Here is a 21,732-nt window from a genome sequence, read left to right as displayed (position 1 = left end):
TTACGCATACTGGTAATTTCATGAAAAATGCAGAAAATCTTGCTAAAGCAGGGGGACGTGCACTAGGGAAAATTATATCTTCGATTCATAGTAATAAAGATTTCAGGTTTAATGCTTATGAAAAACTATTTTACTCTTGTGTCATACCTGTTTTGGATTATGCATCCAGTGTCTGGGGTTACAAAAAATTCCAGCCTATACACTGTAGATAATATACAGAACAGAGCTATTAGGTATTTTATTGGGGTTCACCGTTTTGCTCCTACAATAGGGGTTTATGGGGACACTGGATGGATTCCAAGTCAGTATAGACATTGGATAAATGTGATCAGATATTGGAATAGAGTTTTATCCTTTGGCAATGATCGAATTACAAGAATTGTTTTTGAAGTTGACTACAACAAGTGTAAAAATAATTGGTGCAGTGATTTGAAAGACATATTACATCAACTAGAGTTGGATTACTATTTCGAGTCAAAGCTTATGGTAGATATAAATATGGTTCAATTAAAAATACACAATTATTACTCAAACCTTTGGTGCAATGAGATTTTAAGCATTCCCAAGCTGAGGACCTATGTTAATTTTAAAACAACGTTTGGTAGAGAAACTTATTTAGTACTTGATATGCCTAAATATTTACGTTCAATTTTAGCACAATTTAGACGTGGCTTAATTTCTACCTTTACGAATAGAAACCGGTAGATATCATGGTGAATCTGTTGAGGATCGAATTTGTACACTTTGTTTTAGAAATAATGTAGAAGACGAAATTCATTTTTTGCTGCACTGTCCTTTTTACGCTGAATATCGATCAAAACTTTTTGAAAACACTGGTCTTAATCAAACGGAGTGGTCAGATATAGATTTACTATGTGTACTTATTTCAAATCATCCTAGACAGGTAGCAAAGTATTTGTATTTTTCATTTATGCGAAGACAGTCCTTTATCATGTTTATGTATAGAAAATGAAAATGTATTTTAATTTCATTTTCATTTACCAATAATCTTTATAAAAGACACTTCCAATCTCAGCATACAAAATGCATATTAATATAAACATTTATCACAATTATGTTTATTCTTCATTCACTTTTTTGTTATTTTCTTAACGTTGTGCTCTTTATTTTCTTTGTATATTGTATTTCTATTTTGTGTTTAAAGTGGCATATAGGCCCGATGGGCCGGGTGTTTATTGTTATTTTATACAGTCTGTTGACAAAAGAATGTAATTGTATACACATGTCACTATAAATAAATAAATTACTTACTTACTTACTATATATATATATAAAGCACTAAAAATGACGAACGACACGAACAATGCTTGGTTTTTTTTTGTTCGTGTCGTTGGTCATTTTTAGTGCTTTATATATATATATATATATATATATATATATATATATATATATATATATATATATATATATATACCAATCCAGGCATCCATTTTTTGTTTGTATCATCTGTCCTTAATAAACAAAATTAATTTTATCTAATGTTTAGTTAATCTGAAATTCATTCATATACACTGTACGTACTCTTATTTATCATTTTTCACATTCACGTTGTTTTAAATTTAAACAAAGAGACTTGCAGTACTATTCACATGAAAATGTTCACATTAGACCCATTAATATCACAGGAAGATTAACTATGCAATCTTTTATATTTGGTTTATCATTTGGAATTTTTAAAGAATATTCTAAAATACATTTTAGCATTTAACGAAACTATAAAGTGTTCCAATTAATGCAGAAACATTCAATATGATATATATTAAAATATTCTTCAGAAATTGTAACTAACAGCAACTATATATATGATTTGTTCCTTCACAATGTGTTTATATATTGCTCAAAAATTTCTTTAAGAAGTGTTTGCATTATTTCAATTAAAAGAAATAAATATATTTATGATAAGTAATGGTCTTGCTGATATATTTACAAACACTTATTTTTATTTTGAACAGTCAAAAGCAACCCTGTCAATCTAATGGAACTGAAGACTTTATTATAGTACATTTAATTTTTTTTTCGGGATATGGATATTTCTTCATGAGATTTATACTACTGGGTATGATGAAGCTCAAATAAAGTTTTTGTGCTCTTTATTTTATGTTCTATTTGTCAGGAAGAAAACTTTGCTCGGTCAAGATTTTCATTTAATCTTATATAATTTTATGTTCTTCAATTCTTTTGATTATATATTAATTTCACAGATTCACAGCAACTATATATATTAGTGTAAGACACTAATTCATCAAATTATTTTGGCATTTGGCATTAAGTTGACATTGGTGTGTGTTTTACAAATTGTTACCTAGGTCACTAGGAAATTGGAAATCATAAAAAATAGAATAAAATAATAGCATAAATAAGCAGAGGTAATGATGCTCCCTATTATATGTTCTATTTGTGAGAAGAAAAAGCTGCTCATTCGTGATTTGTAAGTATATATTTATCATATCTGCGATTTTAGCTTCCATTTCTGACTCTTTTGATTATATATCCAATATATCTAATTATAAAGATATAGCTTTAGTTCCCCAGTTTCGGAAATCAGCAAGCAAAGATTAGATACTCAAAAAGATATTTTTTTGGATATGTTTAGACTAACTATAATAAGTCTTTTCTAAATTCTTTCCTTTTTTCACTATATAGAAATAAATAGCAATAAAATAAATAAGACGTACTTGTGAATTATACAGTTTAATTCAAGAGCATACGTATCATAGAGGTTCATTCAAGCTATTCCCACTTTTTGAAAATCAGGTAGAAAAAGGTAAAATTTCATGTGGGAGTAGGTGGAATTATTGTGTAATGAATAATTAGCTGGATAAACATGTCATTACTATGAAAACAGTAATTATCAAATCAATGGGGGAGTAGAGGACATGTAAATTTGCTATTTTAGATTTTTTTTAAATCTGGCTCTTTCTTCTATTTCAATGAGAAATTAGACTTTTTCAAATAAAAATAGCAGATAAATTATTATTCTTTTTAGTGGATTTAAAAATATTTCTTTGTATATTTTTCTGTCAAACCTTTTTATTTATTCTTAACTCCAGTTACTTAAATACATTTCTTTCATATATACATGTATTTATATATTTTTTTAAATATTATAAATTTATTGATAAATATTTTTATCTTCTGTCAAATTTAAAAAAATGTACAAAATACTGGTAAAACGGGTAAATCTTAGATGGGGTGTAATTAGTCTAATTACTGTAAAAACCAATTAACTAATCAAAAAATCTATTGTTATTTGCAAGTGGGAAAAGGTGGAATTGACACTTTTAAAAAGTGGGAATAGCTAGAAGACACCATCATAGATATCGGAGATTTAAATTAATAGTTTGCACTATTGGACTTCCGTATTTTCCTATAATTAAATGAAAAAATAACACTAATTCTTTTTTTCCCCTTTTTTGACGTAACGATTCTTCAGCCAACGAATATTTGTATATTTGTTTCCTTTTAAATAGATGCCTTACATGTATATTAAGGACATACAGGAAATTTCATTATATCAAACCGAAAGTACACATTTCAAAGGTTTTACGAACAAAGATGGCGTCCGATTATGAAATAGAGATGGATATAACTGAGCATGTCGAATTTTGTGGACTACAAGCTGATCCGACTGACTGCTTCGGTCAGTCTTTTCCCACTTCAAGTAACCAACTGCCAAACTGCGTTGGAGGAGATGTTTTTCAAAATAACCATCGAGGACAACTGCGTAATTTTTTGTGCACTGGCTCATCATGTCATAACTACAGAGCAAGAAGTCATGCGCTGAGACTTGAAGATGTACCCTGTGTTTTACAGTAAGATATTTTTAAAGAGCATTCTAGATTGTACAGTGAATATTATTACGACAGTGTACGTTATGTAAAGTGGGTAGAACTCTTCTGAAAGTCATTTTTTTTTATTTTACTTTCGTTTCCTGCTATTTTGAATTATATTTCCTCTATTTTTATTAATTTTTTTTCCTTTTTTTTGTAAATCTTTGATTAAGTATAGTAATAGAACGTTTACTTTTATGTTTTTTTTTTCTTTTTCTTTTTCTGAAACATTTTGTAGGATAATAAGAACCATAGAAGAAATACGATATGTTTACATGGGGGTCAAAGTAATTATTTTTTTTTTCAGATTGATACAACAGGGGGAAGGGAAGAGTATCATCGAGCTTCTCATTCATTTCTCAGAGGAGCATCGCGCATGTAAAGAAGATCCATTGCTGTTTGTGTTAGCAATTTGTTGCAGATCGAATGACGTAGAAACAAAAAAATCCGGATATGGTGCCCTAAAATCTATATGTAGAATTCCTACTCAACTTTTCAGATTTCTTGATTTCTACAAAAAAATTGGTTTTGAGCAATCATTATCCACAGGATGGGGTAGTTTGCATCGAAAGGCAATCTGTGATTGGTATCTTAGTTATGGCACTGAAGCAGACAAATTAAAACTATTTGCACATCACATTACAAAGTATTGGAAAAGGTACGGATGGTGTCATAAAAGTGTGATTCGTCTAGCTCACCTCAAGGTCAAGGAGGAGAATCCAGTCTTAAAGTATTTGGTCATGGTTGCAGTTAAGGGCAAAAAATATGCAGACAGCTCCACATTTATGCAAAAGCAAATGAAGCAAGAAAATTTTCGAAAGTCACTTTTTAAGGAAATTTTTGACTTTCTATCTGGGATAGAAATTGCCAAAATAACGAAAGATGTCTCTCAAATAAAGACACTTATTTTGAAGCACAGACTAGTGAAAGAACAATTGCCAACCACGAGTTTAAATGATATTGGTATCTGGCTGGCTCTTGTGAGGCATATGCCATTAACAGATCTGCTTCGTAATTTAGGGAAAATGTCTAAGTTTAAACTATTCGAAAAGGAAAGTTCTTCAAGAAAGAATATATCCTTTGAAGAGCATTTAATCATCGAGAAATTAAAAAACAAAGAACTGCTTGATCAAGAGGCAGTTCACCCATTTACGTACATGTTGGCTCTGACGCAGTACAAAAGAGGTGAAAACTATTCTAGAAAACTTCAATGGCCAGTATATCCACAAATTTGCTCTGCACTTGAAGAGGGATTGTACTTATCGTTCAATAATGACAAACCTACAAAAAAGTGGTTTCTACTTGCACTGGATATCAGTAAATCTATGGAGGAAAGTGTCAATGTAGTAGGCGCCCCAACATTACAGGCATTGGAAGTTGCTGCTTTTATGTCGACTTTTATAATTAAAACGGAAAGAAATTGCGATGCTATAGTTTTTAGAGGCGAAAATGTGGATGTTTTGCCCGTCAGTTCTTCTAATACTATAGCCGAGGTAACAGAGAAAATGAGGACTCTTGCGCGTCCAATGAGAGATATCCCTGAAGATCCCTATTGGCCATTCAGATATGCAATTGAAAAAAATAAAGTATACGACGTTTTTGTCATTTACACGGACTCAAATTTCTGTTTAGGTAATGCCCATCTTTCTCAGGCATTGCAACTTTATCGCCAAGCGACTGGAAACAAAGAAGTCAGACTTGTTGTTTGTAATTTGGCCGGTTTCGATGTCTCAATCGGAGACATTGAAGATCCCCTGATATTGAGAGTGTGTGGATTTGATTCTTATGTTCCACAAATAATATCGAACTTCGTTAATAGAGAATTCTGATTCCTTGAAGTGCACTCAGGAAGCTCTTTACACGCATGTCTTTGTGGTTATTTCTTAATTTTGTATACCTATTAAATTAAGTTGTGATATGGAACCGATAAATCAAATGTTTCAAGGTAATAATAATAATTTTAAAAAACCGTAATAACCTTTAATTATCCAGGATTACACATTTAACATAAAGGTAGTTTTCATGCCGCAAAAGATTTCATATATGGACAAAGCAGCTATTGAAAAAAAATGCGAAATGGAATATTAATCGTACGAGAGTTCATGCATGACTAAATAGGAAATATATTTAAACTTGTAAATGCAAAACCTGGCCCCAGGATCATGAAACAGACTTAGACTTAAGTCAAATTTTCAATTGACTGTATAATTCTTATTAATTACTGAATTAATCTCAAAATTTGCAAACAATAGCACATTTGTTAATCAATATTGAAACTCATTTTAATGTTGATCCACTTGACTTCCACAACATTAAAGTATAACATGAAGATTTTGACTTAAGCTTAAGATGCTTCATGATCCTGGGGCCTGAGGACTAAGATAAAACCTTTTTCATTTTTATACAAAAGCATACCTTATATACAAAATACCTCCTGTCTCTTAAAGAAATAATGTGTCGGACCTATTGGCTGTCATGCATATGTGTCAAAGATGATTTAAAAATGGAGAAATATCACCAGTATAAACGTAAACAGGCCTGGTTGTCGCAGCAATGTATGCCAAATACTCATGTCGTTTGCTTCAAAGTGCTTTTACAAATGTCTTCTTCACTGTATCATTATTATTGCATACTTTGATTTATGTACATGGCATAATATAACGTGTGGCCAATAAAACAATTAAATGCAAATACGCTTTTGTGACTGTTGTCAGAGTAAAAAGCTGTGAAATACATGTACGAGGGTCATTCAAGAAATACGTAGACAATGCTTCTCATCGTCATATGATTATTACAAGATTATAAATCAACACATTTTCGTAAACATATGATAAACATTTATTTTGTCAAAGTGTGAAGTTTCATTCCATTTGATTATATAGAACTCACGTTAGCCATAATTTAAAGCAACATGTTTTGCTACCACGGAGCACGGTTAACCAATATTGTAACGTCAAAAACAACGCTGAGAAAGTTTTTTTTTTATTTCAAACACGGTTTGTAGCGTCTTCTCCATTCAAAAGACATATCCACAACACTTAACACCTAGTTTGCCAACAATTGTACAAATATAGCTTGAATTTGAATGTTATTGTTTTCAAATTCTTTAATATACCATGCAACTCTATTATTTCTGCAACATTGAATCATACATCACGTTCAATGACGTTTATTCTCTTGTGACAATTTTTTTTTAACTTTAACCTGTTTCTTTGCAGACAATCCATCGTCCGATTCAAACTCGCTACCATTTAAAAATCGTGTTTTCAATTTAATACAAATACACAGATTATTTTTCATACAAATCCTGGTTTATAAGGATTTTTTTTAAGCTAGTAGAAGAAGTTTCCCTAATGTAATGTCTAATTTTATTGCTACTTGCTGCTCCGTGACGTCCTCCAACGTCATGGTTTTCTGCCTTTTTTAATTACGTCCATATACAGTGGAGCCTCATTTATCCGGACGCTTTGGTTCCCAGTCAAATTGTCCGCATAAGTGAAGCGTCCGGATATATGGATTCTATTGATTTCTATTCCAGGTATACTGTTTTTGTATTGTAACTCTTATATATAAAAGAAAGATACATATTATCATATAGAAATAATAATTTATTATTTTAAAAATGGTTATTTTCTCCTCGTCAATAACAAACTTCTTTAAATCTTGCAATGAAGAACGTGGAAGATCTTCTTTGCGTTGGCAGATTTTTTTCTTTAAGCATGCCAGCGTAAATGCCGACTCGCGCTCTCTTTGCCGGTGTAAAGACGAATAATGACCCCCATCGAATAATGACCGGGGGTCATTTTTCGCTGTCGAAAAATGACCCCCGGTCATTATTCAACGTTGAAAAATGACCCCTTTGCCCGTAGAAAAAGTGCCACTTCCCTAAAAATTTGCAGAACCCACGTGAAGAAAAATGACCCCCGTAGAAAAATGACTCCCTGTGGATTAATGCTGAACTTTTTAGAGGGCAAAAAAAAAAAAATAGATAAAAAAAGCCTATTGGCCAAAATGCTCACCTGAGCTATAGCTAATTCAGAATGAATTGATGATATGTTGATCTCATAACATTTTGCAATAACAGCTACATTTTAAGGTCAATATGATGATTCAGAATCTAAAGGAGTAAAAAATTTATCGAGCCTAAAGGGTTAGGTAAACGTTGTTTTTCGATGGTGTAAATCATCGTACTGACAGAATTAAAAAAATCAGCAGTATTACTGTATACAGGGAAATTTTCGCCCCCGTTTTATTGTCACCCCTTTCGCCCTTGTCACAAATAAGAGAATTTAAAATAGGGCGAATTCAAAGAACACAGTATATTTTCTTAAAGAGAACTGTGACTGGGCAAATTTAAGACGGGGCAAAATTGTAAGCAAGTGTAAAAGGGCGAAAATAACACGGGGCGAAAATAAGCCTGTATACAGTATATATTATCATATACTCCGCTTGAAAAGCGGGGGGGGGGGGGGGGGGTATATAGTGATCGGGATATCCGTTCGTCCGTCTGTTACGCTTTGGGGGTATCCATCTGTTATCCGCAACTCCTCTTATATATAAAAAGATGTGTTTGTGAAACAGCTATGCCCCTGTATGGCAAGATTAAACTTTTCTTAAATGCAATTTAAATATATGGTACCCAAAGTAGGATCTTCTCACAAGAAAAACAATTATAAAATAGGAAAGCCCTAGCACCACTTGTTCAAAAGTAATGGCTAAGGATAAGTTTTTGAAAGGTAGGTCAAACTCAGAGGTCAAAGGGTCAAAGTTGATGGTTTCTTAAGAAAGGTTTAATGTAACAAGGATTACATATGTTAAGTATGAAAACCCTAGCCCTTACCATTCAAAAGTTATGGCCAAGGTTAAAGTTTTTTTTCATAAGTACGGAAATCTCCAAGGTCAAGGTCAAAAGGTCAAAGTTTTTAGTATGCAATAAAAGGTCATGCCAAAATAATACATATGTGAAGTATGAGATTTGGCATTTCTGTGTAAGATTGGACAAATTCCAAGGTAAAGGTCAAAAGGTCAAATTTGGTGGTACCCAAAGTAAAGTCTTGTCAGAAGGAATACACATATTGAATATGAAAGTCATCGCTCCAGTAAATGAAAAGTTGTTTTCAAGGTTAAAAGTTTTTGAGAACAGACCGCCAGATACTAAGTAGACAGACAGACATACAGACGGACACGATAAAACTATATACCCCCGAATCTTCGATTTCGGGGACATAAAAATATGTTATGTCTACATGTATAGTTTTTGCATTAGAATGTGTATTTTACACTAGCACATGTATAGCTTTACAGAGCATATTTTTGTTATACCCACCCAACCCCCTTACTTATTTAGGAGGAAGTCGATTATCAACGAAAGCAACAAAAAAACTACCCTACCTTTATTATAATATATCTTTAGAGAATGCCTCTAATCACTAATATTCAGTGAACATGCTTTCTCAACAAACAATCTATTGTTACGTTTATCAATATAACCAATTCAGCATTTATATATATTTACATAAAGCTAATACATGTAATATCATTTTATGTAGTTGTTTGTAGCTTTAGTTATTTGCTCATGACAACAAATTCAAAGCTCCAAGCAGAATAAAGCTCTCTAAAAAGGCATTTTGTTTATTGAATTTGTCTTTATGAATTGCAAAAGAAATCTTTTACCTACATTTTTAATGGGTAAAATAATCAATCAATAGCATGGATGTATAAATGGAATTAGCGTGGATCTTACTGTGAATGAAATGCATGCAGATTTTATAGATTGAAAACAATTCTGAAAAATAGTATATCCTGCATCCGAAATCCACTCTAGTGATCATATTATCCAGGCACAAAGAAGGATAAGAGATTACCCCCTATCCATTTTTTCAGAATGTATTTTTTAACAATTTGTAGTTTGAAAATGAAACTCATTTAATCACCCAATCTTTTTTTCAAAACAGTATTATAGTAAAAACACCTCTCCTTTTTGAGTGGAAAAGATGCACAGAACATTCAGGAACATAGAATCAGAGATGAGGCGGGGTTTTATCCCCTTTCCAAAATCATGAATGTAAAGTTTTAATTTCTCACTTGAAAATGTTCATTGCAAGTCTGGTTGTTCTACTGGAGGGGGGGGTATAAATATGTATTTGCAAAGGTTTAAAATATCTTTAATCATATAGTGATAGTGTACATGTATAGGATGGAACATATAAAAATATACAGCGTCGAGGCGTCTTGTCATCAATTTCTATTTTTACTCACTCGTCTGAATAAAACCTTATTAATTCGAACTAATTACGTATTTGTACGCACCGATATTAATTCGTCTGCTACAAATTTTTACTTTTTCCCAACAAATATTTTTTTTCTGAAACAACGTATAAATAGGGGCAGTAAAAAAAAAATTATATTCATAATTTTGTCTACAGCTTGTGTTTGATCCATTTACATGTACATGTACCATCTTTGATTTTCTAGGTTTGCTCCTTTATAAGAGAAATGAAGATTAATTGATTGATTGTTAATTGCTTAAAACTGATTTGTCAATATTTCGTCAGAGAGAAAGGAAGAATTCATAATTTTATCTACAGCTTGTGTTTGATCCATTTACATGTACATATACCATCTTTGATTTTCTAGGTTTGCTCCTTTATCAGAGAAATGAAGATTAATTGATTGATTGTTAATTGCTTAAAACTGATTTGTCAATATTTCGGCAGAGAGAAATGATTTTATTACCCCTACGTGCTAAAGATCCAATCTATTCGAAAAAAAATGCATGAATTATTCGAAGTAAGAACAATTAAAATATACAGCATATTTTCCCCTTTCACCTGTTATAAATTGTGTATCACTTTAAAGGGGGTCATTTTTCAATGGGGGTCAATTTTTTATAGGACTAACATATAAAATAATGACCCCCTAGGACTCTTTTTCTACAAAAAATGATTTTTTTCTACGGGTGGGGGTCATTTTTCGACAGCGAAAAATGACCCCCGGTCATTATTCGATGGGGGTCATTATTCGTCTTTACACCGGCGGTGTAGACTTTTTTGTAGCTGGAGAGCAAAATGACAAACATTGGATATAACACCGCTTATATGAGCAGATTTTTAATTACCCAGCTTATGTTTACTTTCTACTCCTATAAATTGATGTAGATAGCCAAGCTAATTCTTTCATTTGCAGCTTTAATTACACCCAGGCGAGCTGTCAGTATCGAGTCTTATTTTAATTTGAAAACTCATGATCCACGCTAAATCTGACATATTTAAGGAATCACTGTCTAGTTTTGAGGGTATGCCAGAGCATCAACAATAGTGGGAAACATGGGATAATTTGCATAACGGGCGAAGCCCGTTATGCTAAAATTATCCCATGTTTCCCACTATTGTTGATGTCCCTGGCATACCCTCAAAACTAGACAGTGATTCCTTATATTTCCATTTTTACTTGAAATAACCATCTTAAAATAAATCGAAATACCGTCTAATTGAGTAGATTTGAAATGCACAAGGCCCCATGACGTCAAATTTTACTATAAAAAATAGTCCTATAAACACTAAACAAATTTATTGACTATTTATATATTTACCGTAGTCAAATATCAACATTTATAAAATAAACAACAAAAGAATTTTAAATGATGATCAAAGTAATCTTGTTGACTTTAATTATATATGTGACCTAGATTTAGGTTGTCGGAAGCACGAACATATATAGGCACTATGTCACTTTTCCGCCGCCATATTGAATGCAATGTTGCAGTTGATGAAACGGGAGCTGGTCAGCATGGTCAGGAAACCGATTTGTATGGATGTTATAATAACAGAAGAAGTTGAGTTGCTTAAGAAGTCGGATGGTAATGACTAAGGGACGATGTCTGTATCAGATGATGGAGTACGTGCAGATCCATGTGGCAATGTCAATTTCTCCACGTGGCTGTTACGGAAGTGGAGTTCTCGGACTCGCGAGGCCTCGGTGATAGTGGACAGCGTTGCGCTATTGACTTGCTTTCGAGCCGAAGATAATTCATTATTTATTTTGTTTGTTAAAAAGATATATCAATCAATTTACTTAGTAAACAATTAAACAAAACATCTATTTTTTCTTGAGTATATTTATACGCCAGTGATATACATGCAGGTTGACACCTGACCTTTCAGTAATAGAGAAATATGCATACCACAGGGTATTATCATGAAATTAACAAGATACACTTTTGTAGTGTTTATCATAGAGAAAACAATTGGAAATGGAAATATTAAAAATTCACGCAGTAATCATTCCAAGCGAAATCATTGATTGTCTAAAGAATGAGTGCACTTAAGCTATGAGAGTTGGATCCCGATGTTTTGCGCAAAATAAAATTCCAAAATTCATTAAATTTATGTTTTATAGGTATTATACAATGTCTTAAGAGCAGGTTTTGGTATATTATATTACATGAAAGTATTAAATAATGTCGAACGACACTAGCTTTTGAGACGGGGGTCTAACAGTTTTGTCTCATTTCTATTGTTATTCATATGCATACCTGTTTTCAACGACTTTGTTTACATCGAGCCGCAACTTGGCCATTTTTCTTATTTGCACAGAATATGTATTTTAACTTAAACTTATACATATCCAAAGGACAATGTTGGCCAAGTTGCGGCTCATATCTAATTTTCAAAAAAATGTCCCCAAACTAGAGTCGAGATAGCTACTAAATTAACCGGTCACTGAGCAACAACGATTGATATTATAATCACCTTTCTCACGTGACCTTCTGCTGTTCGATACGCTAACGCTTTCATTGTTTCATTGTGTTTAAGTTTCTGTTGTGACAGTATCTATCGTACTTCCAACTTCAAACTATGGAAGAGTTTTGTGCAAATTCTAAAAGGGTTTGAAGATAATATGTCTTTTATTTAACTTCATAGTTTTCATTAGAGGTGTTTTGAAAGAATTCTGGTATTGACAGTGTCATTAGTAAGTACATGCATGTATAGGCTTATGTCGCCTCTGTATTATGGTCTGCACAGCGAGACATTTACCCCATCCCTTAACATTAGAATCATTTAATAATTGTGCACCATGAAATCAACACGATCTCTCTCTCTTCTCCATTTCAATTCGCAATGCGAAAAAATCATATGTGCTAATGTTTACATTCCACAGCCATGCGGTTTAAATGTCTCCGCCTATTTGCGGATACCTTAGATTCGAAAGTGGTCCCGTTCAAATTTCCGGAATTTAAGACTTTTACATGTTCTTTTCAATTACATTTTCTGTAATTATAGAAATATGTATGACAAAAAATTCTAGAAATAAATATCAAAAGCATATGCTTGCACATGAATCATAGATTAATTTAGCGATATATTGTAATGTTAAGCTTAAAATGGGTAGCCGAAAAGGTTCCAAATGACGTACTTAAGTGCACTCATTCTTTAAAATACGAATTTGATTGAATGTTATAGGCTTTTTTTCGATGATAACTTCCACCAATCTACAGATAAAAATTACACAATACCGATGTGTAGACAACGAGATTATGAAACTGTCTTCCCGTCTATAAATAGAAAAATATTTAAAACCAGCTCTGTACTAAAATTATAAATATCTCGCAGATAACAAATAGCTGAATAGAAAATTGTTTTCAATTGTTTTGTTACCAACACAGTTAATTGTTTATTTTTCATTAGATAGAATGTTCTATCGTTAAAATGATATTGTCCTACGGACCCGGTTTAACGATAGAATTCGTTCCGTGTATTCGTAATGTAGCAGAAAGAAACACGGGCGATAACTCGCACAGTGCATTTACTAGGAACAATCTAGAGAGTTCCGAATGTAAACATTTGAATCGAGAGAAAAACGTTGAGAAAATTAATTGGATTTACGTATTTATATGGATTATTTTTTGGGATAAAAGGCATAAGCAATCTCAAGAAGGTTTGTTTTGATTAATTTGGTAGTTATTCCCAGTGCAAATCATTTTTTATTCTTCAAAATCGTTTCGGAGCGGATCCGCTCCGATTTGCTACATTGCAAGTATATGGGACGTATTCTAACTGTGGTGAGGGCCTGTACCGAGACACAGTTAGATTATTCCAACTACGATCACCTGTGACCTGTTATGAATGACTTACGATGATTAGTCAACAGATTAAGCATGCTAAGTGGATATGGTCATAATTTAATATACGAGAGATCGATACACAAATGAAAAATTAGTTGGAATAATCTAACTGTGTCTCGGTACAGGCCCTCACCACAGTTAGAATACGTCCCATATACTTGCAATGTAGCAAATCGGAGCGGATCCGCTCCGAAACGATTTTGAAGAATAAAAAATGATTTGCACTGGGAATAACTACCAAAATAATCAAAACAAACCTTCTTGAGATTGCTTATGCCTTTTATCCCAAAAAATAATCCATATAAATACGTAAATCCAATTAATTTTCTCAACGTTTTTCTCTCGATTCAAATGTTTACATTCGGAACTCTCTAGATTGTTCCTAGTAAATGCACTATGCGAGTTATCGCCCGTGTTTCTTTCTGCTACATTACCAATACACGGAACGAATTCTATCGTTAAACCGGGTCCGTAGGACAATATCATTTTAACGATGGAACATTCTATCTAAGGTGATCGTCTTGTAAAAACAGTCAATCCGACCAGTGTTTTGATAACAATTATCACTCAGTTCAGGCTAGAGTGTTAACAAGAGTGGAAGTACAAATTAAAATTTACCGTCCGGATAAATGAACCAAATTATAACGTAAAAATACATTTTGTAGTAAAAAAGAGCCGTCCGGATACGGAACGCGGAATTCCGGATAAATGAGTCAAAATTACGTTTAAAAAATCCGTTCCCGAGAAAAATCGTCCGGAAGGTGAAGCGTCCGGATATCTGAAGGTCCACTGTATATTTAGAAGCTGATATCTTTTAAATGGAGCGAGATATTACATAACCTGATTTCAATTTAATTAATACAGCTATAATTTATTTAAACATGTAAATTTTATTTCGTTTCAGCTCCATTTATTAGAGATATAGCTGTAAATACTATAAAGTGAAAATTAGAAAATTACTCAATTTTGACGGTGTTCCGTGACCCCATTTTTGCTGTTCTAAATCCTTGGTAATTTTAAGAAATATGAAGACACATTCCAATTTTTTTACTCAAATTATTTGAATCTGTTGTTAAAATATTTGTACCAAATTTGGATATAATATGACGTTAAATAAAAAAGTTTGGACAAAAGTCTACGAACTTTTTGAATGACCCTCGTATGTAAGGTCAAAAGGAAGGCTTAGATTTTACCAACCTAATTCTTGTGATTTTGTTTTGTTTACAAATTTTACGAATTTAGCTTAGTGGGACATTAGCATTTTATTTTACATTTAAAAAAATATTACTCTTTTGTATATTTCTTGCAGTGTAAAATGCTTTAGCATGATATGAATCATAATATTTAGACAATTCTAAAAACAAAGCTGGTCCTTTAGATGAGACCTTAAAAACAGTGGCCCCGTGTCAGCGGCAGGCGTTGGCACGATCAAGATCCCTCACTGCTCAATGACACTGAGTGCTGAGTAAAGTCAAAAATTTGAAGCCCTTCACCGGCATACGGTGACGTATGAGTGAAAAATTCTCGAGAGCCCTTTTAACATTGTACTGCTGTTATTGTTCAATGCCAGTCCCTCCTTATCCATAGGCGCTTGGGTACATGATGGTGTATTTTGTATATTAAGTCTTTTTCTACGTGTGTCTGAATACCCTCATTGAAATGAAAATAAGAATTCACCGAAATTTGGTAGCACGTTTTAAAAAATGTCATATTGACTGTGTCGTGTTGATCAGTATATTGACCATTTTGTCGTTTTCCCGAAATGCTACTCGCCTACTGACATCATTGTGATCTATCTTGGAAGTTTAACTTCTACAGTAATACACCAGAGTCCAAGAGTAAACTCTCAGAGAGGGATGGCAGTCTGATTTTATCAGCTTACTCGACTTCACTGTAAAAAATGTGCTTCGGAATAAACACTACCAACTACCATTACAGGTTTATATCTAAACATGTTTAATATTATGTTTAACAACTAAACACTTCGGTCGAAAGTATTTAATACCTAAAGATGTTAAGAAATTAAACACGTGTTTCATTCTTCATTCAGTGAAATACAAAGTCGTCTTCCCGGAAATGATCGAGATATTTTCAAACATGAATTAGCGCGGCTGTCGAACAAAGAAAATCACAGTAACAAGAGAAAAACCGTTTTTCCTATAAAAATGATAGAAATTCAAGATACAACTGTTGCAGAAAAAGTGACATACACGAGGGATGCTTCTTATTTACACAAATTGAGCCGGCTTGACAAGAAAGGTAAACAATATCAACAGTACTTGTTTATTGTAGGATCGTGCATTCTTTACTGAATTACTGAAGAAGATATCATATTAATGTACACCATTATTAATTTGTACAGTTTTGCTATTCACGATAAGGTTTTAAAACATTTTTGTTATGTAATCCTTTGTATTTTTAGTACTTTATATTGGATAATATATTTGGATTTTTAAACCTATACATTAAGTCACCTGTAACCGTACATTAAGTTGAAAAAACTCTCAATTCTTAACTTAATCGACAGTTTTTGTCAACTCAATGTACAATTACAGGAAACTTAATGTACAGGTTTTAAATGTTGCAAAAAAGTGTAATTATGTATATTTTAAGGAATTTATGTAATCTAAATGCGTACAAAATGCAATATACCTTCTGAACTTCATTAGTGATGAAAACAGACAAATAATTTTTTTATTTAATACACGATTGTGCATAAATATCAAACATTTGTATATGAAATGTTCAACAGTATATCATCTTTGGAAAAGACAAATCCAATGCAATTAAGACACATATGTAAATCCTGATGCATAATAATTTTAGAACATCCACATCCAGAAGTTTCTTTTTTAATACACAAACGTTCAATCCTCTTTGCAGCATTTGTAAATGAATGCTGGATATGGTAGATCCATTCCATGAATATATATCCAACAAATAAAAATATATCCAAAAGCAAATTAACTTTAATGAGAAAGGTATATTTCCTGATGAAATGATAATCTTACTAGTTGCACTGCAGTCAGAATCATTTTTGGGACAAGAATCACAAATTTTCATTTTTTTTCGTACACTTCCCATCATCTGAATCCCCCGTATTTCCACGAATTATTTCATTTACTCCATGTTGCTTTTCATTGTTGGTTCAATTTAGGATCAAACTATAACAGATTTGTGACCTGATTTTCTCTATTATTAGCCATTCTTCAATCTCAGCTTCATACATGCGGGTCACCACTCTTGTTCTCAAAGAATGATTCGTATAGTGTCCTAAAATCTTGATTGTTCACAAAGATTTGTGATATTTTTAAACTGGAACACTAACTTTAGAATCTGCTTACCTACACCACAGGCCTCTGCTTGTGCCTAATCTACTTTAGAGTATTCACCACCCTATGGCCTGTATTTTGGAGAAATATGTAATATTACTTTTTCCATCCGATAAGGACAACCTTGCTTATGAAGCTTTACATGGGAAGTAGTCAGAAATCAAGTGAGAGCTCTATCATTTAAATTTACCTGGCACTGTCCATTAAGCTAAACAATGCAGCTATTGTTTTCACCTATCACTTTCTGTACAATCAAGTGCGTTACATAATCATAGCAAATACAAAACCATCACATGGGACAGTTTATTAAGTTAACAATAGAGAAAATGTTTTAAGTAGGATCAAGTCCTCAAACTGTCCATTCTGTGAGAGAAAAAACTATTCTCGGCCCTTCGGGCCTCGAACAGTTCTTTCTCTCACAGAATGGACAGTTTTCGGACTTTCTCCTTTACATAAAATACCGGTAATGGATGTTAATGAACGATAATCAACTTACAACAAAGAGCACATATATATACCTTATATTATTATTGAGATACGCTTTGTGCGTTGTGTGTGTCTTCAACGTTTTACACACAAAGAAATCTTGGATACAATAAATAGTATGCTTTTACATAAAACCCAAATAATAATTTAAAATTCTTTTATTTATGATAGAGAAAATGATGGAGAGGTTGAAAAAAGACTTTTAACCACACAAGAAAACATAAACTTCCAGCAGAAAGGCTACGGACCAAAGAGTCACTGGATTTGATCATTGGTATAAGGTAAATTTATGTACTAACTTTTTTCTTCATTTGATTGTGTTAATGTAGTTTGTTATGTATGCATTACATGTATAAGTTTGAAGTTTTTTCAGACCCCCCCCCCCCGCCATGGAACTGTTTCCTTCTCTCGTTTTAAGACTGAAATTTCTGTCTAATATATTTGTTTTATTTTTATAATATTTTATTTTACAAATATTTCTTTGCAGAAAAACAACATTTTACTAAAATCAAAAATCGTAAGGATCCAGCCAAGTTGAAGATCATCACAGAAGAAAAGAATAGCATTATGAACTTAATTATTGGAAGAGGACTGGAGATAATGGGATCTACTACCTTTAACTCGCTGAACCGGGACCTTTGCTATGTTACTAAGCTCAGACTAAAGATATTCCAAATAGTTTCAAATTCTGGACGGTTTACGATCTCAGTGACATAGAAAACAAAAAAGTAAAAAAAAAACCCTAAAAGACGAAAGAGTCTGATTACTAAAATAAGTATTTCGAAGGTTTTGTGGCATACTGTGTTTGTTAAAGAATAACATTTTATTCATTAATGGATTAAATGTAAAATATTTTAATTCAATTTTCTAATAAATTAATAAAAATTGTAAAATTATTCTGAAGTTCTTTGTATTTTTATAGAGATAACTACGTTGGTTTATTACAGGATCATCATATTATAAGTGTACCATATTTGGATAATTATTCTTTAAATTTGATAGTATTTTATCATGTTTCAAGGTTTATCGTGAACATGTTTAGAAATTAAACGGATACCTAAACATGTTTAGAAAATAAATGTGTTCAAGTACTAAACATGTTAAAAATCTGTCTATAATAGTGTTTAGAAACATGTTTAGACTCTAAACACATTTTTACAGTGTCGGAGAGGTAGGATAATGTACATTTGGACAGTTACGTTTCACCAGGTCCAGAACATTTTTTTGATAATTAATTTAGCTTGAAATAGCTATGTAGCTTTAATATGTTGACGGTGCGACCGTTAGGGCGAGCGCAGATTCTTATCCATTTTCATTTAGATTGGACATAACAGTGGGACGGACAACTTCGGAATGGACATTTTTCCGAACTTGCGCACCCTTTTCCTTTAAAGCTATCATCTTAGGGTTTTTTTTAAATGGTGGGGTTTTTATAATCAAATTGATTTATGAAAAAAAAATTCAACATTTTCTGCTAATTTTTGAGATATTTGAGTTCAAAAACAAAAATCCCATGGGGAAACATGAACTTAAAAATACCCCACAAAAAACCCCACAAAAACCCCATGGGGTTTATTTTTCACCCCATGGGGTTAAATAACCCATATTATTTTTCGTGGGGTTTTTTAACCCACGTCTCACTAAAAATAAAATGTGGGGTTTATTATCCCATAATTTTTTATGTGGGGTAAAAAAACCCATATTATTTCTCTTAATGCTTGTAATTATCAAGTGAGAATTATAAAATAAATATTGTTTGGAGTTGCAACATAAATTAAGTACAATACATGTACATTTTTTATCAACTTTGTAACAATTTAATTAATTAATTTTTTTTTTCAAATTCATTGATATACAGTACCTGGCCATAAGTGAGTCATAATTTTATTTTTACACTATATATTTCATTGAAAAACCTATTTTCATAAAAACTTGTTGTGAAGTCAATTTTCATGATTTTTCACTGAAACATGCAGAATTATTCAAATTTTCTTATCTTAAATGATAAACAAAATGATACTTAAACTTTTGAGAATAAATCATAAAATATTGTCATGACAAAATTTTCTAACCTCAAATTACTATGATTTCTTAACAAATTGAAGTCTTAAAATTTTTGTTTTGCACTTGACCTGTGATTTCACGGTAATGCATAAAGATAAAACTATTTTGAAATAATGTGAAGAAACTACAACATATTCTGCATTTTATGGTGTTTTAGACATTAAAAAGAAACAATAAATGACACTGCAAGAATATTTTAGAAAAATGTGTTTCCTAATGAAATATACATGTATAGTGGAAAAATAAAATTATGACTCACTTATGGCCAAGTACTGTACATTTATCACTGCATATGTAAATTAGACATGGCATTTAAGCATGATAAGAAGGGAATTAAATTATATTTTTTTGACTGACCCGTAAGTGAAAAAGTAAACAAATACGGATTAAAAGTTTGAAGGTTAGTCTAATATTCCAAGTGGGGGAGAGAAATGAATATAAAAAAAGACATTGGAGTAACCGTGAAAACTGTCGCTAGTGCTCAGTGTCGCTCTTAATAGAATATATAGGGGAAAGAGCGACACTGAGCACTGGCTTCTGCGCATGCCTAGGGATTTCGGTCGCTTCAAATCGAAGCGGTGTCCCACTGAATTTAATTCCATGGTAATAGTATCCAAAGTCGTAGATTTTTATGTTTTCTTTGTTTATTTTAATCTTAAAAGAAGGCAAGACAAATAAAATTTTAAAATTTTAGAACTTTTCATTTTTTTTTTACCTCGTATAGAATTATTAAATGATCTTTTAAATTTCTATATTTAATATAGAGAACAAACGGCTACACATTTAATCGCGGTAAATTGAACAGATACTTGTATTTAAAAAAAAAAGAAAAAACATGCCACAGTCCCTCAGTCATTTCTTAATAGGTGTGAACCACGCCGTGGGCGTTATCCGAAGGGGACATCAGATCATTAGAGTGAAATTACTCCTACTCTCAGCATAGCTCTATCATGTCTATTAACAATACTCATTTTCTTATACTTGTATTGTCTTCACTTTTTTATAGAATAATGTTTAGCAAAAAGTACAATAAATGTTAGTACAGTAAGAAAAAATGTATGTTAAGAGAAATTTTATTTGATCAAGCCGTTCAATTGAATTTCAGGTTAAAATGTAATTTCTTGAATATCTTAAACAATTGTCAATCTGTCATTAAACACTTACAACATGTGTACAAACTAATGAATTATTTGGATTTTATAGTAATTTTTAAATGGATTTCAAATTTAATTTAAAGTGTAAAAAATAGATAGGTCAATTTTTCCCCAAATTCATTTTCTCTGATACTTTGATCTTTTGCTCTAAGATACAAAATCTCTTCTTTATATGATATGAAAGAAATTCGATCACACATTTTTGTCCACATGTCCAAATATGGTCTGTAAGAAAGTTGTGAAATCAGACATTCAACGTTTTTCAACATTATCAATTAATTTATTGAAAACTTGCATGATGCTGTTTATAAAGACAATATTTTTGTTACTGGTACTTGAATTCAATAAGTTTAGTTATAATGATACTGGTAAATTTGAATATTAAGATATTATGTAAAAATAGAGCATACATATAAGTGTCAGAATTGAAAATAATTCACAAGTAACTATGCTACACATAAAGTTATCTCACGAGAAATTGTATAATTCAATTTTTACAAAAAAAAATCAACAGAATGATTCCAATGGGTCCCAAAATTGTGTCAGATTAAGGAAAATTGAACTGATAGTGTTAGATATATTTCATCACAATATTTTATCTTTAATACTTTTTATCTTTAACCTCTTGATATGACATTGACCTTTATGGTACATTAAACATCTCGTAATATATGTGTCCAAATATCAGCCCTCTACTATATATGGAACATAAGTTACACTGC

At 31.9% G+C, this 21,732-nt stretch overlaps 2 protein-coding genes across 2 annotated transcripts in view; one reads left to right on the top strand and one right to left on the bottom strand.

Moving 5' to 3' along the window:
* The window catches only part of LOC134259963 (cleavage stimulation factor subunit 2-like), a 54,033-nt gene extending 39,590 nt beyond the window's left edge, over nucleotides 1-14,443 (bottom strand). Inside the window, exon 1 of the mRNA XM_062742555.1 lies at nucleotides 14,232-14,443. The gene's annotated coding sequence lies outside the window, so the exon portion shown is untranslated. The remainder of the gene's footprint in view (nucleotides 1-14,231) is intronic.
* Nucleotides 3,546-5,824, top strand: LOC134259959 (RNA-binding protein Ro60-like). Its single transcript, XM_062742551.1, has 2 exons — nucleotides 3,546-3,833; nucleotides 4,159-5,824. Exons 1-2 carry the CDS (start codon nucleotides 3,577-3,579, stop codon nucleotides 5,678-5,680), a joined length of 1,779 nt encoding a protein of 592 aa, XP_062598535.1. The 5' UTR covers nucleotides 3,546-3,576; the 3' UTR covers nucleotides 5,681-5,824.
* Nucleotides 14,444-21,732: the final 7,289 nt, after the last annotated feature.

The sequence above is a fragment of the Saccostrea cucullata genome, unplaced genomic scaffold (assembly GCF_032062105.1).
Source record: "Saccostrea cucullata isolate Sc308-1 unplaced genomic scaffold, CSIRO_AGI_Scuc_v1 ctg529, whole genome shotgun sequence".
NCBI classification, from domain to species: domain Eukaryota; kingdom Metazoa; phylum Mollusca; class Bivalvia; order Ostreida; family Ostreidae; genus Saccostrea; species Saccostrea cuccullata.
This window is presented reverse-complemented; position numbering and strand designations above follow the sequence as displayed.